This window comes from Sciurus carolinensis, chromosome X (assembly GCF_902686445.1).
Source record: "Sciurus carolinensis chromosome X, mSciCar1.2, whole genome shotgun sequence".
NCBI lineage: Eukaryota > Metazoa > Chordata > Mammalia > Rodentia > Sciuridae > Sciurus > Sciurus carolinensis.
Window position 1 is genome coordinate 26,083,639 of NC_062232.1, and position 27,217 is coordinate 26,110,855.

Consider the following 27,217-nt stretch of genomic DNA (forward strand, 5'->3'; position numbering starts at 1 on the left):
CTGGGAGCAGGTGGTCAGTCGGTCCTACTTATCCTGGTCTGACCTTGTTGGGGAGTGTCCCCTTCCCTTGTCGCTGTTCGAGAAGAGCAAGGGGGCTTAAGACCCCCACATCCCACCAGCAATATATCAGTGTATGTTTTTCTCCACATCCTCACCAACATTTATTGTTTGTATTCTTGATATTTGCCTTTCTGACTGAAGTGAGATGAAATCTCAGTGTAATTTGGATTTGCATTTCTCTAATTGCTAGAGATGTTGAACATCTTTTCATAAATTTTATGACCAGATTTCTTCTGTGAAGGGTCTCTTTAGTTCCTTAATTTATTGATTGGTGTTTTTTTGGTGTTATGTTTTTTGAGTTCTTTGTTTATCCTTGAGATTAATGTTCTGTCCGAGGTGTAGTAGTAAAGATTTTCTCCCATTCTGTATGTTCTCTTTTCATGTTCTTGATTGCTTCCTTTGCTGTGAAGAAACTTTTTAGTTCAATACCATCCCATTTATTTATTCTTGATTTTACTTCTTGTACTTTAGGGGTCTTATTGAGGAAGTCAGTTCCTAAGTCAACATGGTGGAGAATTGGGTCTACTTTTAATTCTAATAGGCACAGGTCTCTGGTCTAATGTCTAGGTCCTTGATCCACTTAGAGTTTTGTGCAGGGTGAGGCAGAGGTTCAATTTCATTCTTCTACCTATGGATTTCCAGCTTTCTCAGTACCATTTGTAGTATAATTTAAGGTCTGGTAGTATGATGCCTCCAGCATCTTTTTTCTTGCTAAGAATTGCTTTGGCTGTTCTGGGTCTCTTATTTTTCCAAATGATTTTCATGACTGCTTTTTCTACTTCTGTGAAGAACATCATTAGAATTTTAATAGGAATTGCATTAAATATGTACAGTGCTTTTGGTAGTATGAGTATTTTGACAATATTAATTCTACCTATGGAAGAACATGGGAGATCTTTCCATCTTCTAAGATCTTCTTTAATTTATTTCTTTAGAGTTCTGTAGTTTTCAGTGTAGAGGTGTTTCACCTTTTGTTAGACTGATTCTCAAATATTTTATATATTTTGAGGCTACTGTGAGTGGGATAGTTTTCCTGATTTCTTTCAGCTGATTTTTCATTGGTGTAAAGGAATGCAACTGATTTATGGGTGGTAATTTTATATCCTGCTACTTTGTTGAATTAAATTATGAGTTTTACGCTTTTAAAAAAAATGACAAAAACATTGATCCAAAATTTATTATTCTGTATTATTGCTATTGGTTGTCTAGAAATTAAGATTGTCCATTGAACCAAGAAAGTAAATTAAGCATGGAGAATAATCTTTCTACTATGAAAAGATTTTCATTTAAAAATATGGAAGTTCATTTGAAAGTTTTAAAAGTCCCCTATAGCAAGACTAAATCAGGAAATCTCTATCAAGGGCAAAAAAGAAACATGAGCTCACTCTTACCTTTCTGGAATATTTACTATGTGTCAGGGAATGTGCTATGTCTTTTCATACATGACATCTTAGTTCTATTCTTTCATAATGTGATACCTAACTAAGCCCAGTATATATTATCCTATACACAGCATGAAAGTATGCCCACATCATATCATGCTATGGGTTAAAATATTCCCTCTGAATGTTAGTTCACAAACTTTAGATTTTCTGAGATTTGTCAGTTTATATAGAACCCCTCTAATAAATGCTATTATATAAAGCAGAAAATATTTTTTACATTTTAAAACAGCAATATAGGCACTGATGATAACTTTAAATATACTATTTGTTTGTGCGTATGTGTGTTACCAGGGATTGAACACAGGTGTGCTTGACCACTGAGCCACATCCCCAGTCTTTATGTTGCTTTGTTTGTTTAAATTTTGAGACAGGGTCTTGCTAAGTAGCCTAGGACCTCGCTAAGTTGCTGAAGCTGACTTTGAAGCAATTCTGCTGCCTCAGCCTCCCAAGCTACTGGGATTACAGGCATTAGCCACCATGCCCTAGTAAAAATTACTAAATATTTGTTTCAAGTTCACACATTTATACCCTGGGATCTCAAAGACAGCAGAAACTCTCCCACAAAATTCTTCCTCTATATTAAAATATCTAAGGGGTAAAGTGGTTTAGAAGACCAAGTTGCCTAAGAGAATCTCCTTTTTGAATGTTCATTTTACTTAACTTTCTTGTTAAGTTGTTATAGGGAATATATATGTTATATATATGTTGTTAAAGGGAAACAATTCTTTTTTTTTGTAATTTGTTTTCTTTTTCCATTTTTTATTCCTTTTATATGTACATGACAGTAGAATGTATTTTGACATATTATACATACATGGAGATAATCTATTCTTATTATGATCCCATTCTTTTGGTTGTACATAATATGGAGTTTCACTGTTAATGTAGTCATATATGAACGCAGCAAAATTATGTCTGATCCATTCTACTGTCTTTCCTATTCAGGAACTACATTCTTAAAAAGTCTGAAGGACATCTCTAGCAAACATAATGCTGGTGGTTTTGCTAACTTGTGCATGCCTCCCACTTTATTCTTTTTAAAGACAAAGATATATGGATTTGAATTCCACATCTATATTATGTTTTTAAATTTTTCCCCTCAGATATTTTAATTTCCAATTTGTTGTAATCACACTATGCTGCCAAACCTGACCTCTCACTTTCTTCCAAACATGAATCTACCTTTAATAATATTCAATGTATGATCCTACTCAAGATGACGCCAGAGGAAAAAAACATTGCAAATATTATTCACAATAATCATTTTTTCAGGATTTTTCTAAATAGATAAAATGAGGGAAAAAACAATGAAAAGTAATACATACCTTTCTCTATATACTGAGCTGTGGAGAAGCCAATAGTTTAGAGAAATTATTCTTCTAATTTCTTCTAATATTTAAGGGAGGAATTGATCTTACTGAGAAATGTGGATATATGATGTTATATGCTGTTTGTGATAATTTGGTTTTTAGTAGTGAACAAGAGTTATACCAAAATATTTTCTAATGAATGCCACTAAGTCCTTGTAAAATAATTATGTTTGGTATAAAGTATAAGAAAATAATATAAAACTCTGTATTTGGCAGTTTTTGAGAAAAGGTATTATGTTAAAATGTTAAAACTGTTTCTGGAAAATGAAAGGGCAAAATTGAAAAATACGTAGGGAAGAATTTTAAATTGTTAGGCAATGTCTCAAAAATGTGCCTTGGGTTTAAATGATCAAATGTTTAGGAGAAATGTTTTCAGCATATGTTGAACTAGCACTTAGAACAAGGAAGTCCATGATGTGTAAAAAGTCAATAGAAACCAGGTATTAAGGAGGCAAATAAGAGATACTGAAGCAAATTAAAGGTACTGATGTATTGATGCTGGACTGAATCTTAATTAATATTTGCCTAAATGTAAGTGAACACAGAAAACTTTCTGTGCTCTTGAGAAAGGGCAACCTTATGAACACTGTTAGAAATTGGAAAAATAAAAACCATAAATTAATTTTCAATATGAATAATATAGTTTACTCTTTCCAAATGATAAAACAAACTATAATGAAACATCAACACATTCTGTGGTATCTATTAAAATCCTTGGGGCAGGTTTTAATGAGTTTTGTCCATCATTACATAAACCTCTGTTCTGTCAAAAACAAAAGGTGAAGAAGTTAAGCATCCCTGAAAAGGAATTAAAGGAGAAAACCAACTTTGTACCAATCCATAACCCTATGTAGTCTGTAATACTTAATTGCATATTGATCTTTATAAGTGAATATAGGAAATTAAATATATTAATGGGTAAAAGAAAGACTGCCATATTTGGATAAATGAGGAAACAAGATGAAAGGTATAGAAATTAACAGAATTCTGGTTTTAGACAGAAACGAGTTCAAAATGAATGTCATTTACTTAGATGAATGAACTCACATTTCTTATCTATGAAATGAGGATTAAAATAGAATAAAGTTTATTAGGGCTGTGAGTTAACATATATCAAGTACTTATACAAATGATTATATATAGTAAGCAATCAATACATATTAAAAACAATATAGAGGATATTAAAAAAACATAAAAGAAGCAAAAAAAGGAACCAGCTCTTTGAAACACTGAAATTAGGAGTAAGGAAGATTTTTTAATGACTGAAAAATGTAATTAGTGACAAATTTATGATGATGATGATGATGATTTTTGGTACTGGGGATTGAACTCAGGGGCACTCAACTACTGAGCCCCATCCCCAGCCCTATTTTGTATTTTATTTAGAGACAGGGTCTCACTGAGTTGCTTAGGGCCTCGCTGTTGCTGAGACTGGCTTTGAACTCATGATCCTCCTGCCTCAGCCTCCAGAGCCACTGGGATTACAGGTGTGTACCACTGAACCTGGCTGATGATCATTATATTTTTATAAATTTATTTTATTTGTGCATTTCTCCATGTGGTGCTGAGGATCAAACTCAGTACCCTACATGTGCCAGGCAAGCACTTCACCACTGAGCTACAAGCCTAGCCCCAATGATTATTATTTTAAAAATTAGTATGAATAGTATATACTATAAATGAATATGAGATACAAAAGTATATTTATAAATTGTTTAAAGAAATGTTATTAATAACCAGTCATGTATTAATGAGAGAATTTTGGAATAATTGTTCATACAATTACTATAATTTAAAATTAAGGACAACCACACCAAAAATTAGAGAATTGCTAGACATCCCTGGCAAATATGATATGATAAGACTTCTGAGAATCAGAAATCTTACAAATAATATATATATAAGCATTGTATCTTTTTATTACTTCATTTGTGAATATGATTGCTGCTGAACTAGAGTATAACCTATCCTTCTAAACTATAATCCTCTAGGAAATATGTCACTGTTGGCAGTATCTGATAGAGTTCTCAGTTTAGAGTAAAAACAAAATAACTACAGGGTACTTGTGAACTCACCCAACACCAAATCAATAGCTTACTTCCTATGAAGACAAACATTAGAGAGTAATATATAAAGAAGCAAAAGTCACACAGTCTCTCTTGCTTCAAAAGTTTGCTTTACAATACTTGGCCAAGGGATTGAAAGCACTGTCACATTTCACATTGCTCAATGTATCTCTCTTCAATTAAAATTTGAGTTGTCATTACTTCAAGATTTTACAATACATTCGCCAGTTCTACTGGTAATATTATAAAAAAAATCCCTTAAAACTTTTCTGGAAAAAGTAAGGAATTTGTTTTTGCATGAGTATACAATAGCATATGAAAAATTTTACCATTATATGTAATTGTTTTATGTATAAATATTTCATAGAATTATGATCCTTAACAGAAAATTTAAAGTTTTATGGCAGTTTATAAGAGTAAATACCTGCTAAATTTAAGTATCAATCATTTGAGCATCTGTTTTTCTAATTTTTTGTTAGCTATTTAAGAATACAAACACTAACTCACCAGGCATTATGAACAATACTTATAGAAACCACTTTGTAGTAGCACATTAGAATCTCAGGGATAATGGATCATAATCCATTCACATCTCATATTCTAAACAACCCCTGAAATAGTCTATGAATAAATATATTGTACCCAGAGGAAATGGATCATTACTTGAAGTGCATCCATTAATTTTATTACTTGTGTACAGTGCATAACAGACTGTTAGAATAATTTTAATTGTGCACCACCTTCCATGCAAGTACTTCAGAACTGCCACTTAAAGTGAAGCATTCCTCATCAAGTGTATTCATCATTAGCCATGAAGCCAGGATAGAATAATGTAAAATCATGTGTTTTCAGTGCTCTTGAATTAGAAGAATATTTGGAATAAAAATTTAAAGTCACTGAAACAGTATCCTATTTTTGTTGCACTTTAAGTGAGGGTCTTTACAAGTCCATTTGGCATTCAAATAATAGCCTATCATGTAATATAAATTTATTCAGAATTCATGAAGACAAGGCTGAATTCTAAGGCTAAATTCTAGAGGCTTCCATGACTACACCAATTTTCATACAACTGCCTGGTCATTTTTAAAAACAGTTCTTTTAAAGACTAATACTATGTATGTGTGTGTGCTTATGTGTTTATATATGTATGCATGTGGGTATGTATGTAACTGTTGTAACCCTAGTAAACACACAAAAAAAATTACTAATATATCACATGTTAAAAAATATTTTTAGTTGTAGATGGACACATTTTATGTTATTTTTATGTGGTGCTGAGAATTGAACCCAGTATCTCACACGTGCTAGGCTAGTACTCTACCACTGAGTTATAACGCCAGCCCTAGTCCATTTTTATCTCTATGTAATTTTAAGAAAAAGAAATTAGGTTCCAATTATTTATTTTTTGCCACTGTTACTTCCTTTTGTCATTGATTTCCCTCAACAACAGTGACCACTATGTTGTCCTCCTTTTATATGCATGCACACACATGCACAGAGGCTCTACCTTTTGGAGATTATAATTAATCCAAGAAAAGTATGTCAGTTAACATTTATTGGATGTGAACTCTGTATAGAATTTCATTCTAAGTGTCATGTACAGAGAGGAGAAACAAATTTCCCAGAACTAAGGGAAGTGATAAAAGAAAACAATGGAGGGGCTGAACTACCAGAGAAAGAACTATATCCATGCTCCACTGCTATACAGAGATAGTACCAAATTTCTTCCCAGTATAATAGATGATGAGAGGAGTCGTTACCACTGAAAATCCATAAGTGGTATGAAAAAAATAAAAAAGATTGTGAGAGGTGTGACTGTGACAGGAGCCAAACTGATTATGATCCCTTCCTTAGCTCATCTGATAAAATTTTGTTACCCAAGCTCAAATAACCTTATTTATTTGAATATATTTAAGGAACTATAAACAAAAATATTAAAAAATGGAGTTAGTTCATCTTGTACATAAGAGGAGCCTTGGTCTGCATTATCATTCTGTACTACTTAATTATAATCCTTAACATACTTACTATTAGGTGTTACTTTAAATACTATAATCTAGCAGTCAGGGGATAATAGTTTTGAGATATTCTTTTAGTCTAATATACTAATAATTATTATTTTATTTAAACATCCTTAATGTGATTGTCTTCAGGCTCTTAATTAACAGTAAACCACACTTAGAAACTGAAAATGAAGCACACATTTAATGTAGAAAACACCATTTACCCAACTATATAATTATATTATAGTATCTATTCTGGAAATTGTGATGAAATTTTTTAGCTTAAGGATTAGAAATGTGAGCTATGGATTTATATCAAATTAATGTTTTGATGTAACTTTTGGTAACTTCCAACATTAATAAGGGTAAATTATATAAACTGGACTTTCTTCATGTTACACTTGACTGATAAAAAGGCTGTATGTATCCATACAGGAATAGTAATTTATACAAAGAAATAAGAATGATATATCATTCTAAATAGATAAAAACAAAGTATATTTGTTTAGGTATAAAAATATGCATGATGAGATTTTGGTTCTAGATGGTCTTGAAATTCCACAATCTTCACAATATACTGAAAAAGTTCATCTTGAAGTAAACAGTTAAAACAACTCACAATAATACCTTAGGAACCCAGTACTGAGTCATCTATATGACTGAAGAATTGGCAAGATTATTGGCCATATTAACTTGATAAAATAGTCTAAATTTTAAATTATTTTATGCCATTTCTGTATTTAAATAAAAATATTAAATTAAATTTTAAAGAAGGTTATCTTTCATCCCTTTAAAAAAGAAAGTAAAAAAAGAATTTAGAAACTCCCCTCTCAGGTAACACAGGTAGAGGAACATATAAATAGTTCACTATACACCCACACTAAAGTTCTAGGAAGTTAATTTCTTGAGATTAAAGGTATGATCCTAATTTTATATATTGATGGTAAAGTTCACAAACAGTATATATATGCAAAATCTATTCCAATACAATACTCTTTCAAGCTGTTCTCCATTCTTATCCATTCAATTGATTTTGACATAGAAAGAATAAATTAATTTTACTTTAGTTTAGAAAGAATAAATTAGTTTTAGTTCAAACAAAAGATTTAATAAAGAAAGAGATGAATCATTTTAAAATCATGCCAAATTACACTGGTATATTTTTGCAGTTTTTGCACATCTTCTTTCTCAGTACATATCTTAAATTCCTTTAGTAAAATGCTGACAGGACGATGAATTTAATTTTCTGCATTTTTTAAGGTGTTAAAACCTTGGCATGTCATGGGTATTTGGAATTGGACAAATGTGATTTGTAAATAAATCGGATTGTTTCAGTTCAAACCTGAGGTAAAATGTAAATTGTGGCCATTTTTTGTACATGTCTTGGAGTTTCATTTTATATACAAGAGTTCCAAAATTATTATAAATTTTTAAGAAATAATTTAACCTTTTAGAAAGCTATTTTAAGTAGAAAATTCAGTTTGCTATATATGTGAACATATATAGTTCATAAAATGCTTTCCTTTCATAAAATATAATAGCTATACTTGTTCTTCATACACATGTTTATACTATATGTTAAATGTTTTATCATAAATATAAATTCATGTATATAGACATATATATTATAGATATGTATTTATGTTGATGGTATAATATTATAACATTATGTTAAAGTGATTTGCATTTATCTTAATTTTCAAGGAAAGTATATATGGTTTAGAGTAATATCCTCTTGCATGAGATCCTAAATGAAGTATGGTGATTAAAACTCCATAGCCCAAACACAGGAAAGATGATTCCACACTTATATGTTTAAGTGATTTAGTGAGATAGTTATTGGAACTCTTGTTATATAGAAAACTCAATATACATTTCACCTTCGTGAACCACACCAGTGAACTTTTAGTTCTTGGCTCTCTGGTAGAAGAGCTATTCAAAATTAGGGTTAGGAGACAGGTATTTGTGGCACTAATTTTGTGTATGACTTATTTCATAATTTGCATTATCATATAAAATAAATATTATCCAATCTGTCTTTGAAAGATAAAAAAGGATGAAAGCAGAATTTAGAATATTGATAGCAATTTATGTAAATTATTTCATTTAATGGGAGAACAGAGCTATGGTCATTTTAAATAGTTATCCTGTTTATGGACTGAATTCCAGCATAAGTATATATCCATTAATCATATCTTCCCTGACATAACAAATGGATAGCTTAATATTTTTTTTTTTGGTACCAGGGATTGAACTGAGGGGCACTCGACCACTGAGCCACATCCCCAGCCCTATTTTGTATTTTATTTAGAGATAGGGTCTCACTGAGTTGCTTACTTCCTTGCTTTTGCTGAGGCTGCCTTTGAACTCATGATCCTCCTGTCTCAGCCTCCCAAATCACTGCGATTACAGGCATGCGTCACCACTCCCAGCTGGGTAGCTTAAGTTTTGATCAATACAAACAACCAAAGAGCAACACCTCATATCACACTACCAACACTCACTGCTCTTTGCTGTCTATCTAGGTTATTATTTTCCTTCAGAGGCATTATTGTTTTCTAAAAATATGACCAATGTTTTTATCTTACCATCTTCATTTTGTTTTGTGAAACATAATTTAATCATTTAGTTAATATTTATTAAGGACCTACTATATGTCCTGATTTTTCTGTAAGCCTCCAAAAATTAGAGATTTGACAACAGTTTGGAATACTGGTATTCTTACTAGTCACGGGATAATTGAACACTATACATAGTTCACATACCAAAAAATGTAAATCATTTCTTTCAAGTCTAAGTGTTTACATGCTTTTTTAAAATAATTCAGTGTCTGCTAATATCAGATAATCTGAGGTGAGTTATGCTAGATATTTAATTATTAAAATCAGACAATTTTAAAAATAAAGACTTCAGCCTTGTGGCTCAGTAGCAGAGTGCTTGTCTACATGCACTAAGCTTTCATTTCAATCCCTAGTACCATATGGTTTTATATGTTTTTTAAAAATTTTTGTTGTTGTTCCCATCATTAAAAACAAAATAGGAGACTGGGGATATAGCTCAGTTGGTAAAGTGCTTGCTTTGCAAGCATGAGGCCCTGGGTTCAATTCCTAGCACTGTGGGAAAAAAAAATGAAAACACAATTTATATTAGCTTATTCAAATGAAAAAGTAATATGATTTCTAGGGGGTGAGTTTAACAATTACAATATTTTTAAATCTTATAAATTAACATGAGGGCTGGGGAGATAGCTCAGCTGGTAGAGTGCTTGCCTCGCAAGCACAAGGTCCTGAGTTTGATCCCCAGTACCGCAAAAAAATAAAATAAAATAAAAAATAAAAAATAAAAAAAATAAACATGAATATGCTGTTAATCCATCAGTTAAAACCACCATTCACATACATCTAAACAATAACCTATTAATACTTTTTATTGTCTATATATTCATTACCTTGTTAACCCAATTCGCAGCTGTCATGTTTACTTGTTTTTATTTTTAAGCAAATGTAATCATGGGGCTCATTAGAAGAAAAAATGATTTCCTATTAAGATAACTGACTCACTGAATTTTTTAGTGTCAATATAGCAATTAAGGCACAAAATCAAACAGAATTTATATTGCAGAATCCAGAAGATTTCAGAAAAAGTTGACAGATACAAAAAAAATCACATTTGTTATGTTTGTTTATGATATTATTACAAATATATCCTTTACAAAATGAAAAAAAAAGTTTGGAAATGGCATTTATGATTTTCATAAAATTACTTTTATCTGACAAGGAATATAATACTATAACAATGAAAATTTGAACATTTGTTCATATTTGATATCAACAATATTTTATACAGCTAACTGAGGTATTCAGTGTTAGCAAAGAATAATTTTATTTCATTCATAAAAAGAAAAATATTAACATTGCATTTTCATTCATTCTCACTAAAAATTTATTTTCAGCAATGCTTATAACAGCTTCATTCACAAGAGCTAAACTATGAAACTAACCTAGCTGCCCTTCAGCAGATGAATGGATAAAGAAATTGTGGCATATGTACACAATGGAATATTATGTAGCCTTAAAGAAGAATGAAATTACGGTATTTGCCAGTAAATGGATGGAACTGGAGAATATTATGCTAAGTGAAATAAGCCAATCTCAAAGAACCAAAGGCTAAATGTTTTCTCTGATATGCAGATGCTAATTCACAATAGTAGGGGAATGATAGTATAATGAATTGGACATTACTACCCTATGTGTGTATATGATTGCACAACCTGTGTAACTCTACATTGTATACAACCAGAATAATGAGAAATTATATTCCATTTATGTATCATGTGTCAAAATGCATTCTACTCTCATGCATCATTAGAACAAATATAATTTTTTAAAAAAATATGAAAGAAATTAGCTAAAAATTAAGATTCCCTCAAGAGGTGTTTATTAAATGAACAAAAGTCATAAACTGTAATATAGAAAATGTGAAATATATAGCTAGAAAACAGGCATTAGGTTGGAGCCTTCCATATAATTTGTCTTTTTGGAAAAATGTATTGGAAAAATTACTTGCAATCAGATTATCCTCACTTTAACGTATCACATACAATTGCTTTCATTACCAATTATTTCTATAAATCTCATCTTCTTAAATTATTCAGATTTACATTAAAATTTAGTTCTCTGCAGCATATCATAAAATATTCTAACACTTCCTATTTTCTACCAATGGACACAAGTTGAATTTTCCCTAATAATTTGCTTAGCATTAAGAAAAAATAAAAAAACAAACTCCCTTTAATTTAAATTTATATTCAAGAAGTGCTTGTCTGATATAATTCAGCTGATAAATATGAACCTATGTGTTTATCAAATCCCTAAGAAGATTATCTAAATCAACTCCATGTAATTACCATTCACCATCTGTTCCACCAGGGCCTGAGCTGATCTGCTGGCATCTTGCAGTTTTCTGAACTTCTCGGCTTTTTCTCGCTCTATGGCCTGCAGCATGATAGCAAAGGTGAGTATTTCAATACAAGGATTGTGAGTCTACACAGTAATTATAACTTCTACTTGCCCTTTCAAGCCTTCAGATATTTAACTGTCAACTTATCACAGAATCTAAAGATATTTTTCTCAACTCTTTTGTCATCAAAAGCAACAAAATGGCAATGAAAGCAAAAGTCATTTTCATCCCGAATTGCTATTTTTAATAAGATTTCTATTCTTAGCTTATTTTATGTAATAGTTTCTGATACATTGCAATGTTACATTGCTAAAAAAGAAGGTAAAAAGGCAAATCATAACAATGCAAGACAAAATATCAGATAATAAAATGAAATGCATCATTTAGATGTATCGCTAATACTATTACTGAAAACAGAAATATATGTAGTATTAATAGTCAAATTAAGAATCCACTAATATAGGAAAAGAATAAAGTGCTACTAGTATGAATAATTTAGCAGAAAAACCATGATTTAAATGCCAAACTATAGGCTAATTTTTTAATGTAAAATAGCCTAAGTTCTCCAATTTCCAGGGAAAACTGGTTCAGTTTGAAAGAACTTTCTAAATTCCTTTGTTCATTCTTCCTAATCAAAGTTAACTTTTAAACAAAAGTTATAAAATTTAAATTAACAAAAGTAATATTGTATACCACTGAGTTTAGCTAATATTTCTAGAGAAATACACATTTCACACCTAAATGCAGAAGTCTATATGACTATACTCATCAAAAGATGTGTCTGTTATATTTTAAATCATAACAATCATAGGAAAGAAAGCTATAATGCAATTAGCATACAGTATGAGCAATACCTCTGTGATAAAATAATAGTTATAAAACTTATTTCACTTGAGTTTGAGGAAGGAGGTTATTTCATATTAGACTATTTTTCAAAATTGTATTCATACTAACAGAAATTTAAGCAAATATTACACATTATAATATAGGAGTACATGTGGGAGGGGGTATAATAGACACATGTACACTTATAGGATGGTTGAACAGAAATTTGTGCAAGGAAGGAAATGTTCAATATTTGTTTTGTCCAGCATGGCAGCCAATAGCTACATGTTGGTATTGAGTACTTGAAAGGCAGTCAGTCTGACAGAGGAAATAACACTTGAACTTAATTCTATCTAATGTCATTTAATTAATTTAAATTTAAATATTTACACATGACCAGTATTAATAGTAATTGTACAACACAGATTTTGTGTCTTTCATTTGAAAGCAAATAAAGGTATGAATGTAAATATAGGTAATATGGCAGCATCAGAAATACTTTCATAGAAATAATCATCTAGACCAGACTCTTTCCCAAGCAAATAATATGATACATAAAATACTAAATAAAATTTAGAATTGAAGAATGAAGTAACATTATAATGTGATAGCCTTATTTTGTTTTTTTAATAACTACAGCCCAACTGAAAATACACATTTTATATTATGCTGTGAAGGATAGCAAATGAAAACCCATCTTTTTCCCACAAGTCAAGAAATATTGAAGGTGATAGACGAATTTTAGTATCTTGGATTCTGCTTGAAGTTTTCAAAGCACATAGGTTGCATATGATTTTATGATCCCACAATCTCATTCTAATCGGCAAGCTAAATTTCTGGGTTGTCTTGAAATTCACTTTCACAGTCAGTATTGAATTGTTTCCACAAACATGCAGACGAATATGACAGGTTCTGACTTGCTGGTTGAACTGAAAATCCCATAAAAAGAAGGCAACCACAAACAATATCCAGTTACATCCCAAAGAAAACTACAGAATTCCTATTTCCTCAATTCCTCAACTTTTGTGTTCTAAATTCCCTATCCTGAGCATTGTATTGGCACACATATTTTCCAATACTTAATAGTTTCCCTGTTAAAAGGTAAATATTATTCACCAAGAACTTTAAAGCACTTTATAAGAGAAAAATGGGCATATTCTAAGTAAATCTATAATATTTACAACTCTCAAGAAAGATAGGAAGATGTGGGTTTTTGCTTTTAACTACATTGGGATATAAATCAGTAAGAAAAAGAAAAAATACTAATGCCACAAGAAAACAAGAACAGTAACAACAAACTGAGTCAACTGGTGTTCTTTAAGTTCCAAGTTTAGAGTTTCTCTTCTCAAAATGGTTTGTGTTTATGAGGGGTTTTTTCTTTCTCTTTTACATGAAATTACAGAAAGGGAAGACCCAGAACACCATATGGTCTTCATAAATAATGAAAATAAATTAACAATGACTTTCTAAATGCCATGATCACAATCTCTTTATTCTAAGCATCTAATTGGATAATCAAATAGTAATGCTAACAGCAAAACTCTGAATATCTCTGGGGTAATATTTGAGCTTAAATATCTTGTTTTGTTGACCACATTAGTTCAGAAATTCTAATATAATAATGATAATAACCACCATCACCATGATAAAGTAACAATCTTTGGATCTGTTACTATTACTCTCCCATTTTGATAAAGAAAGAAAGTGAGGCACACAGAAGTTTATGGAAAAATCGAAAACTTCATCATGATCACATTAAAATGAAGTTTCTTATACTACCATATTACTGGTTTTATATATGTATGATTTCAAATTCATGTCATAATAATTGTAAGGAAGAATGAACCAGCATTATGTTACCTAATTTTATACAAGAAAAAATGGGGCATCAGTAAGATTGAATCACAAGTCAAAGGACATAGAACTGAAAAGTACAATATTAAAACCCTGTTCCTCCATTTCAAGTTCAGGCTCCTTCAGACATAATTGGTTGCTTCTAGGGATATTTCATTGGAAATTAATCAAACAGGCTTGACCGTATCAGAATACAACACGGCAAGGGTGGGTTTTTAGTTTGAAAGTAGTTAGGAATATTGAAAGAATTGAGCCATTGTTAATTCAGAATGGACACCAAGATGTCAGAAGGAATGTCTGCTACTCATAATGGACACTAACAGCCCACAGGCTGATTACCAAGGCCCTATACACTTCAATTACCTGACCACCCTACTAGATGCATAATATTTATGCAAACCAAGTCACTGGTGCATACATAGGGACAAAGTCCCTGGAAAGAAACAACAAATGTGCTTTGCATATCTATGTGCAGATGATAACTTCATTTTGTTAGATATCAATAGAGGAATTCCATTATAGAGGAATATTGGACAATGAAGAGGAATATGGACAAAAAAAGTGCCTTGAACAGTACAAAGAGTCAATGGCAATCAAGAATTCAGCAAATATTTCAATTCAGATACAGTTGCAGATGGTTGATTAAAAATAATCAAACATTGGGTAGCAAGAAGTTGGTTACAAAAAAAAAAGGTAATGAAAAGAAATGTTTTGGAGAACTGTGTTTTTTCCCCTCACTTGAATTAAGTTCTGTCTACTGCTTACTAGATCTTTCTGCTTAATAAAGTGATTCAACCTTTCTGAGCCACAATGTTTTCTATGTAAAGTAACAAAATACCTAACATCCAGAACTGTACCAGACCTAGAATATATATTGTTCTCATTAAAAGTCATCTTAATAATCTTAAAGGTTCAGGAAAATTTTTGACACCAACAGTTGATTAAAGCACCTGACTTAAAAATGTATAAGAAAATGTCCAAATAACCACATTTTAAAAGTGTTAACAAAGTTGATTAAATGAATACCACTGAAACTTCTTTCTCTTGGGACTTGATCACACAGATATTTGACCTTGAATGAAATATATGAACTACTGTTTTAAAATAGTTAAGATCAGTAGTTCCTAGTGTTTCTACCTTCTCTCCTTTTCTCACAGAAACATGTATAAAAATACAGAAAAGGTAAGTCACATCACAGAACAACCAAAAACAAAGCCTGATGAGAAATATATTGTTGGAAGAAGATGGACATACACCTTCATTTAAGGAATTATGTGCCACCAGGAAGGACACTGGCCTTCTAATGATGTATGTTGAATAGTAAAACCTGTTCTGACACCAAAGCAAACCAAACAAGAAAACCAAGTAACTCAGTCCTCATGCATATTCTTTTATTTATTCCTATCAAAATTGCTATTATGAAGGTCACCAATCGCTTCCAGGCTACTACATTCCACAGCTGATTCTCAGACCTCAGTTTACTTATCATGATTTGATTCAGAGAATTCCATTTTCTTCTTGAAAGTATTTATTAATTTAGTTTCCTGGACCACATGCACACAGTTTCCCCCTAACCTCAAAAACCACCTATACTCAATTTCCTTTATTGTTTTTGAATCATCTCCCTAAGCTCTAAATTTGGAAATCTGGAGTACCCTGAGACTCAATTCATTCATTCAGGTTAAAAAAATAAAGCAACAATGTAAAAACCTGTTCACAAAGTGAGATTGGGGTAAAGTTCTTGCCTAGCATGTGCAAGGTCTTAGGTTCCATCCCTAGCAGTACAAAAAAATCTTATTGGCTCTAATCTCTATCCAGAAAAGATGTTATCACTATGACTATTAAAATATCAAAGTACCCCAACATCTCTGGAAGATTAGGATGGTTCAAAATTTACTACTGCATGGTCTTCTAATGTCTACTTTTGCTCTCTGGTGACATATTCTCAAGGCAGTAGAGAATGCCAGTCATGACAGACCCAGCTTGACTCTACAGCTGAGTACAAGTTCAAGTCCTTATAATAGACCTGCCTGAACCTAATCTATTTAACCTCTCTGAATTCTTCCCCTGCTACTAAGTACCTTGGTTATTCTGCTTCAACCACACACTTTGTCGTTACCTGATACCATAGGCATGCTTGTGCTAGAGGGATGTATATTTCCTCTTCCCCACATATGAACAGTGCCTACCTTGGTTATCTGTAAATTTCTCACTGCTCATTCATATTTACTTAAATTACATTTTCTCAGTGAGGGTTTTTGGTGCCACTCTATCTACACACACTCACTACACATGCACATACATGGCACCACACCCTCATTTCTCCCGTACTTTTATCGTTGGCATTTATTACTAACATTCCATATTTTTATGTATTAATCTTGCTTTATTTCTATATTCTCTACTGTAACATAAGCTATATTATGCCAGGTATATCATCTATTTCTTTCTCTATTCTAGCTCCAGTATCTAGAACAGTGCCTGATACATAGTCAAAACCTAGTAAGGTTGTAGTCTATTGTAGCATAGTGTTGCCACTTACAATTTGGTCTTCCGGGATCCATGAGACTCTTGTAAGGTGTAAAATGTGTGACAAATCCTAGTATCTGTATATACAGCAATCATAGAACCAGCCCACAGGTGGAAATGCTGAAAGCTCAGTAAAGTAACACTGGATTAAAATAAAGTTTTCTAGAAACTACAAATTAGATTGGGAGTTAGGCACATCAACCTAAACTCCAGATTATGTCCTGATAATGATATTAAAAAATTATCCAAGGAGAAAACAAAAGCAGCATATACAAGCAGTAAGTCAAGAGTTCATAAGTCTTATCCCAACGTTCCTCTTCTATGGCTCTGATATACATGCCTTTTATCTTTATACCCACCAAACACACACATACACATATTTTTATATAAAGAATGTATATGTATTCATAAACACACACACACAAGCTTTCCGCTTGTTTTCTTTTCTTTTTGGTACCAGAGATTGAACCCAGGGGCACTTAAACACCTAACCAACTCTCCAACCCTTTTTTATATTTAGAGACAGAGGCTCACCAAGTTGCTTAGCACCTCATAAGTTGCTGAAGCTGGCTTTGAACTCATGATTTCCCTGCCTCAGCCTCCTGTGTCACCCAGCTTCCCACTTGTTTTCAAGACCAAGGGTATCATCTGAACAATCTTTAACTATGACCTCTACTTTCTGTGTATTTCATCTTTAACATTAGTCTGAATATTTGTAGTCTGATTTCAATTCTTCCTACCACGCATAAAGGTTTTACATGAAAGTTAACACTTTTTTTTTGCCAGGTACAATGTTTCTTTTGGCAGTAAATATTGACAACTAGTGCGGGGGTTGTGGCTCAGTAGCAGAGTGCTTGCCTAGCATGTGTGAGGCACTGGGTTCAATCCTCAGCACCACAACTAATAAATAAAAATAAAGGTACATTAACAACTAAAAATTTTTTTTAAATATTGATAACTCCAACTACCTCAGTGAAGTCACCTTATTTTTTAACACATATCTGCCCTTGATATTAGTATATTTTTCCAATCTTCTTCCCCAGGAAAAAGGGGCTTTTCTGTGTGTCTATTTACCTATATGTATCTACTTATCATATATATGAATGCCTGGGCATACATACACATAATTACTGGATCTTAAGTCTATTCATATATTAAAATAGAACAGCATTTTGACAATGTTTTATTAACATGTAGAATATTTAATGCTTCATCAGCATCTGATTAATATATGATCATAGATTTAGAAGTAACTACTAAGATTCTAAAATATTTACTACACACAACTTCAAGTGAATAATATACTGGCTAAAAAATGTACCCATGAATAATTCCAGTGAGAATGCTTTCTTAATTATAAAGTAAGAGCTCAAGAAAATTGTTAGTAATCATCAGGAAATTTTAACTTCTAAAATACATAATGATATGAAAATAAAATGAAATTGTTATATTATAAAGAGAAAAGATATAAGGGTTAAGTAATTCTAAAAGTAGACTAAAAGAAAATTCATTATTTCTTCAAAAACATTAAAAAACCTTTATGACCTTTCATCCTCCCTCTGTATTGGCATCTCTTAAATGCTTCCTCCTTTCATGACATCTTCTCTAATAATATGAAAAGTAAGTTCTAGATTCCCTATGGTCCTACAGTGACTTCAGAAGCAATTAATTTTCTATTCACTTAACATTCTATAATGAAGTTTTACCCTTTGACAGAAAAGTAATTTATTTGCTCAAATGTTTATTCAGAAATTGTTATGCCTTTCATATTGGTAACAAAGCTTGTGTTAAAATGTGCCATCAGGCTTAAAAAATAATTCCTTCATATAGTCAAACATTTATTTATCTGTCCCAGTCTGTGCCTTAAAGGAAAGATATGAACTAAAGATGTATTTATAGATCTACTTGCCTCTATCTATCCATTTAAGTTAGTTATTACTTAAATAGGAAGAAATGAGGACATTTGCAGGAAAAAAATAGGAGGATTGTGCAGAATAACATTATTAAAAGGAAAATGAATTGGAACAAATGACAAAAATATAAAAAAGTAATGAGTACCTAGTGCTATGCTTTAAGGAATGAAAGAATTTCATGAAGGATAAAGTGGTTAATAGGGTCTAGTCCTAGAGAGAAGTTGAATAAAATGGCATATAAGAGTTTATGTTTCTAGAAGAGGGAAATTTTCTTCAAATATGGAAAACAGTCTATTTTAAAGGTTGATGATTAAGTCTCAGAGTAATAGAATGGGACTAAAGATAGGGATATGCAGATTAATGGAAGCAGGGTGCTTAGTGATGTCATTAGAGAGAGGGAGAGGGATGGGTTAGCCTCAACTAGAGACAGAAAGAAAGATACTATGATCACAAATATGAATACACATAATTTGAGAAACATTTTGGCTAAAATTGTAGGAAGTGTCATCTATTATAAATGGTGATAAAGGCATAGATGGTCTTTAAAACTTGAAATAATTGAGAAAAAATGAGGACAAATACTACTAAGGATACATGGAAAGTTTGTGCAATATTATCAATAATTCTATTAGAGTGTGTTATTTAAGAAATAGAGAAATTCCTGGTAATGATAACATCTATAGTATGATTATGCAAGTGTGTGACTAAGTTAAGGACATAGGAAAATGGAAGGTTTTGGAAATAGCAGACATCTCAGAGAGGTATTAAGATTACTAAGAATAAAAACACGACTTAGGCAGAAAGGACTCTGATCTTAGTGCCAACGTCTTCAATGAGAAAATAATGTAATAAAGTGGTAGACACATGGTATGCCAGAAACCAAGGGAGGAAAGAATTTCATGAAGGATAAAGTGACTAATAGGGCCTCTTGATGGCCACTAGACATGAATTGCAAGGAAAAACACATTTATAAATAGACAAGAGAATATTTGGAATTGACTCTGGGAAGTTAGAAAAACAGTTCAAAAGGAGTAGGGATATAAAAGAGTGATGGGTATAGTGGTGCTCTTCAGAGTCAAAGTAGTCTCCATGTATAAACAGCACATCAATGTTCATTGCTGCTCAATTCACCATAGCCAGATTGTGGAACCAACCTAGATGCCCTTCAGTTGATGAATGGATAAAGAAACTGTGGCATATTTATACAATGGAATATTACTCCGCAATGAAGAATGATAAAATTATGGCATTTGTAGGCAAATGGTCGAAATTGGAGAATATCATGCTAAGTGAGATAAGCCAATCTCAAAAAACTAAAGGACGAATGATCTCGCTGATAAGCGGATGAGGACATATAATGGGGGTGGGAGGGGTTAGCATTAGGTTTAGGGTTAGGTTTAGAGTTAGGCTAAGGAGAGCGGTAAGAATGAAGGAAAGAAGGACTGTATAAAGGGAAAAGGGTGGGAGGGGTGGGGGGGAAGGGAAAAAAAAGAAACATCATTACCCTATGTAAACGTAAAAAAATAAATTAAAAAAAAGTATATAGGACAAAAGACTTGCCTTGAAAAAAGGTTTTCAGATTTCACAGTGAGACTAGAGAAAAACACAAAGCACATGAAGTAAGGCAGAGGAAAGGGAGTGTGGGACAGCATAAAGATAAAGAAAGGACAGATAAACAGAAGACTATATTCTGGTAGGTAAACACAGATAATAGATACAGGAGAAATGATAGATTTAACTGACCTGAAGATTCTCATTGCAACTTGGTAAAAACTTTTATTTGGGATTAGTTAAGCAAGCACAGATCCTAGAAAGAGCCCAGACCTGATGATTATAATAGCTTGATCAGAAGACTTTTAAGAGAACCTTGTATAAGTTCCTCACTCTCAGACACTTATTACCTTGACTTGTGGTCAGAAGAGGCTATTTTGTTATGTTATTACTAATTTATATTACCAAGCACCCACATAGAGAATATGAGTAGTTAGAATCAGTTCAGTTAAAAATTTTGAACCACGTTGACATCCACAGAATGAAAGACAGAACATCTAGAAGTCTGGTAACACCCAGACTGTGTCTTAGAATATTGATTTACAAATATCTGTAGCCATACAAATCACCTGTGGAACTTGTTCAATAGCAGGTTATGATTTACTGAGATCCTACATTTCTAAAAAGCTCCCAGATAATGCTAATATTTATTGTCCAGGGGCCACACTTTGATTAGAGAGATCCCATAAGACTCCATTTCTAAGAAAGTACATTTTTGACTTCTATTAATAAAATAGTCAACAGAGATAGAGAAATTATGATTTACTTTAAAAGGTTCATATTTGAAACTGTATAAAACTGCATCAACAGTGACCTTGGATATTATTATTGACTGAAAACACTAGAAAGGTATAAATGAATGAAGCAATCAAGATAAAAGTGTTAGTATTTAGCCATTTTTAATGGATGCCTAAAAATGAATTAATACCATTCAAGTTCATGAAATGTGCCTCCCATGAATTCAAAATAACTTACATAAACTGACAGGTGAAGAAGTTAATAAAATTAATGTACACCTGAACTGCATATCCATCATCATTACAGCATATTTCTCTCAAGGACTTTTAACACATATACATTATATTTAGCCTGAAGAAAATGTCTGGGTAAATCATTTCACATCCTATTTTAGTAAGCAATTAAGAATGATGTTGTTATTTCAGAAAATGAGAGTTCAAGTTGATAAAGGTGACTTGCTAGGCATCAGAAAACCACTTATACAATATTGTACATTTTTTTAGCATTTCAGTCTGTCATGCTGACACAATCTATTAAATGTAAATTGCCTCTAGGTAACTATATGATAAAAGGAAATTTTTGAATTTATATTCCTGAAATGCTGGAACTCAATTTTCCTGCTTGATCAAAGCTGTTTTAAGATACAGAAATGGGATGACAAACAGATAACTATATGAATCAGATCAATAAAACATTTTAATTAACTAATGAAATAACCAATATGATTCATATATTTAGTGGTTGAATATGTCCCATAAACTTTGAAACTTAGAGTGTACCATTTTTAGGCAATTTTTCTACTTCTACTTTCTTTCAAATATAACTTTAAATAAATATGTGTTGCAAAAAGACATTCTGCTAATTTCATAATACTATAATTCTATAATAATTATAATGTTTATCCAGTTTAATTTTAAAACTTATATAATCATATTTTCCATTTCTTGAAACAATTTATCATCATCTATTATAGTGCTAATATCAGCATATTTTTATAAAGCCAAAAAAATTTAACATAACTTTCCAATTTGTAAATATAGTCAATTCCAAGAACTTTTGACAAATTATCACCCTTCCGCAAGCAGCCTAAAAATACATAATTTTCTTCCAGAAGCTCTTTGTGGTTGTTTTTCTTCAAAATTTCCAGTCCCGCAATAAACATGAGCTTATATCTGAGGTAGTGTTGTATTTGATAACATAATGGATACAGTTGTTCATGAATTAAATGCTGGAGAGATGAAGCAGAGCTAATCCTTACACTTATATGTGACATTCCTGTAACTAAAATTATTTGAAAGTCACTTTATTTTAGCCTGTTCCCTTTATTTACTCAGCCTTGTAGAAATTCTCTTAAAACTGTTGTCAATTATATATCAAAATGAATGTTTTATAACTGTTGAAGTTGAAAAATAAAAGCCCTGATAATTTCCCTGAAGATGAAACAGCTCTTATTAAATTAATAAAATTTCCTATTGTGAGGGTTAAAATTATATTGTCTCAGAAAGGAATTAAGAAGAGCAAATCATCTTTCATCATAAATAAATATTGAGAGAAGGGAGACATTTTAATTAAGGTAATAAAATACATATATATCTGGGAAATATAATCTTGTAATTTATGACAAGTATTATTGACTATAAAGAATAACTTTTTTGATGATGCATAAATAGGGCCTTCAGAATTTCTAAGTGTGTAGTATATTCTACTCTATTTTATTGTATTCTGTTCTGTTCTGCAAGTTTCCTAAGGACTAGACTTGAGGTAACAGAAAAATATATGATGGGAAATCACCAGAGTTCATGTTATAAAATTGTTAATTTACAGCTAAATAGTACAAACATTAAAGAAGATATTTTGGTCACAGAATCTGTTAAAGATTATTCTAGGCTAAAATTTGATTTTGCTTGACATCTAAAATAAATTTTAAACATATATTAAATAGCATTGTATCAGATTGCCTTCATCCCACCACCTCTAATAAAAAACGTTTGCAAGCAGTACAAAATAGAAAAAAATGCAAAAAACTTAATGCAGAACCTACATTAACTTTTTCTTTAAGGTCTGAGAAGTTGCCTTCCTTCCGATAGATTGCAAATTCAGGACTCTGCAACACAGCTTCTGAGCGAGTAATCCAACTGTGAAGTTCAGTTATATCGACATCCAACCTAAGACAGCAAAGAATAAAGGTCATTATCTCTTTCTTCTATATGGAAAGAAAAGCAATTTATTCACATTTATCATTTTCCTCCCAATCTGAGACTCCTGCCTGATGTCTTTATTACTGTTAATAGCCCTACTCTTTCCCTAGTTAGACAGGCTCAAAATTTGAAGTCAGCTTTGATGTACAGTCTTATGATCATAGCGGCCATTTTATTCCCCTTAGTGCAGCAATCACCTCTACAGTATCTCCTATAAGCTATTACCCAGGTTCTGCTTGAATGTTTGTACTATTTGCAAAATGACTACTGCCCAAGATGAGTCTCTTTCTTTTTGAGAAGTATTTACAAAAAACTAAAATTCCTGTTGGTGGTACCCATTGAACACCATACTTTGATATCCTTGCCCTCATAGTCTCCAAACATATTATCTCTGGGTTTGACCATACAATTTATCATGGCAAATAGGATATTAGTAAGATAATCCCAGAAGGACTTGATAGATGCTTGCATGTTGTAGTTTAAAAATACACACTTGTTGAAGGCAAATGTAATTAATATAAGAAGTTCAATGACTGTGAAGTGACCATGCTTTAAGGAAGTTTAATCTATCCACATAGACAGACTACATGAAAGAACATGAAGAAATAGTCTTGTGAATAAAGCCTTCTCTGACCTTCTGAATAGCAACTGAATATAGCAAAATGAGCATTCTAGCTGACACCACATTATGGCTAAAAAAAAAAAAGGTTGAAAGGGCACTGCCCACATTGCAGAGATATGAGAAATAATAAACAACTATTGTTTTATGCTACTAAGTTTTGGTGTAGGGTATTTTGCTGCAACAAATATCTGATCAATTACCATGTTAAATTTTGAAACTTTTTTTTTTAATTCAGGTCTAGATCAGTCAAGGTATGGAATAATCTCAAGTGTCCATCCATAGATCAAAGGATAAAGAAAATGTAAAAATCACACACACACACACACACACACACACACACACACACACAATGAAATACTATTCAACTTTATAAAAGGAATTTCTATCTGTGACATGAGTGAAACTGGATGGCATTATACTAAGTGAAATAAGCTAGACACAAAAAGATTAATAATGCATGATCTCACTAATAGATATCTCTAAAATAATCAAACCCATAGAAGCAGAAAGTACAATGCTGGTTACCAGAGGTTAGCAGAGAGAGTGGGTACTTGGGAAGATGTTAATCAAAGAATGAAAATTTTCAGTTAGGAGGAATAAGTCCAGAAGATCTATTGCACAAAATGGCAACTGTAGTTTTTAATGATATTCTCCATATGAAAACCAGTGAGATAATAGATTTTAAATATTCTCACTAGAAAAAAATGATAAATGTAATGGAAAGAGTATGTTAGCATGGTTGAGCCATCCACAATGCATACATATTTTAAAACATGTTCTATATCATTAATATATATTATTTTAATTTATAAACTAAAAGTAGATTTTAGAAAAGAAATTTTAAAACTTCAAAAAAGCATGGATTTTAGAATAGTCACAGATAAGTTGCAGGGGTGAGGGATGAATGAATCACTTAAAATTCCAGGTACCATTCTGAAGGTGTGTGCATTTTTCTTGAGAAAGTGCTCCTAGATTTTATCAACATCAATAAAGGATCAGTGAAAAGGGAATTTAGAGATCAACAAATCCAACAACTTATTGAGTATTGCAACCAAACCAAATAAACATTCGTAGAAAAAATAATTTCTAGAGGAGCTTTTTGGAGCACAAGGAAAATAGGAAATTTAAGATACAAAGTAAGACATTTTAATCAAGATGCTGTCACTTCTCCATTACCATCTTCAAATATTTGAAATAAACTATTTAAATGCACTATAAGACATCTGAAGTTTACTCTGCCCTACTCCTAATTATTTCAGTGAACATTGCATGGTTTGTCCATACCTTAGGTTCCCTTCAATTTGCACCTATAGACAACATATAAGTAATATACAGTATAATCAAGGAAAAAGAGACAACTATCTTCTTATAATACTTTTATGATGTGGTCTATTATTTTAATCAGTTTTCATGTCAATATTAGATTTTCAACTCACCTTGAGGTTAATTTTACCTAAAACTTTTGGAATTTTTCACAAACTATCATTAAGTTAGTCCCATCACACATAATTATATTAACTATCACAAACATATTAAGTAATTTTTTATATTTGGGAGTCCTATTTCCTTTTTTATAGTTGTAGATGTACAGTGTGCCTCTATTTATTTTTTTTTATGTAGTGCTAAGGATAGAACCCAGTGCTTCATGCATACTAGGCAAGTGCTCTGCCACTGAGTTACAGCCCCAGCCCTATGAACTGACTTTTTTTTTTTTAGCCAGTATTTCAAGGTCTTAACTAGTATTAATCTTTTAAAATTTTTTACTTAGTTTCAGGTTGTTGTTTTAAAATTAAACTCATATGGAACTTTATAAAACAAAAACCCTTACAAATATTCCCAGTTTGTATTCTTATAAGAATGCTACAGTTATACATTACCAATCTCCCTGCCCATATAAGGAAAGGGAAACTCAAGAGAATTTAAGTTAACTGACCTTAGACTTTTGGCATCATGGGACAGGAACTTAGGTCATCTAGCTCACATGTCCTCCAACACAAAGAAAGCCTAGTCCCTACTAATAATTATTTATTGAGTTGTTATTTATCAAAGATACCCAACTAGAAATTGAGGGAACAAGGATCTGAATTCCTTTAAACCTCATGTAATTGAATGTCAACACTCTTTAATTTGTGCATGCATTTTTAATATTGTTAATATTTATTGGTTTTAATTTCACTACATATGGTTATCGGTAGATTTCATACATTTGTTTTATCCCAAAGTTTGACTATCATATTTTCCATCTTCTCTTTCATAACACTGATTTAATAATAGGGTCATTTTGCATGCAATAAAAATCCCCCTACCCATTTGTTGACGTTAACTCACTAAAGCAACACTTTTTGAATATTGTCTTTTAGTTGCCCATGAAATCCAGTGAACCACACTACAATTCTAATCAACTTTTATAAGTATTTACTATCAGAAGGTCTTAAGATAGATTTTGTTTTTCTTTGGCCCAAATAAAAATCCCTGTGTCTCTTTGCCTGTAAACTTTAACAGAATAGTTCATGGGACAGACCAAGTATACTTGACAAGTACTAACCAGTGAGAGCTTCAAACGGATGCTTAAATATCCCAAACACCTTACTACTCAATTGGACCACCTTGAAACATATTATACTCAGTCTTTAGGAGGTCCCTGGCAAAAATGAGCCCCATTTGCCCCAAGGAATTCCCTGATTTCTCCTCATGTATCATATTTTATTGTCTGCATTCTTTTCCTTATCTCACTTCCCTCCTTTGCTTCCTGGGATCACTGTCCAAATAAACTACTTGCACTTAGGTACTTGTCTCCAGATCTACTCTTAGGTAAACCCAAACAAAGGGGATGATCAACAGCCTTAAAAGAATCCAGCATTCTACCATACATTTTTTTTTTAATTTGAGCTCTGACTTACCACAGGAAGTATTAAACCTTTCCTTCAAATCTCTCCAATCTCTGACCTACCTTTCAGCTCTCTGTTAATGACCTTGTTTTCTCTTACAGAGAAAACTGCAATATAAGAATTTCTTCCACTTGCTATATCTAAAAATTCCATCTTACCTGCATGTGAAGCCATTCTTCTCATTTCCTTCTCTTAC

General features: G+C 31.9%; 1 protein-coding gene across 4 annotated transcripts in view; it reads right to left on the reverse strand.

The window, feature by feature from the left end:
• The window catches only part of Dmd (dystrophin), a 2,099,091-nt gene that overhangs the window by 1,377,751 nt on the left and 694,123 nt on the right, over window positions 1-27,217 (reverse strand). For all 4 annotated transcript variants that reach the window (XM_047536255.1, XM_047536256.1, XM_047536254.1 and 1 more), the window contains exons 18-19: window positions 23,355-23,478; window positions 11,851-11,938 (exon numbers count right to left, since the gene is read on the reverse strand). In XM_047536255.1, coding sequence (XP_047392211.1) covers window positions 11,851-11,938; window positions 23,355-23,478 — 212 coding nt within the window. The remainder of the gene's footprint in view (window positions 1-11,850; window positions 11,939-23,354; window positions 23,479-27,217) is intronic.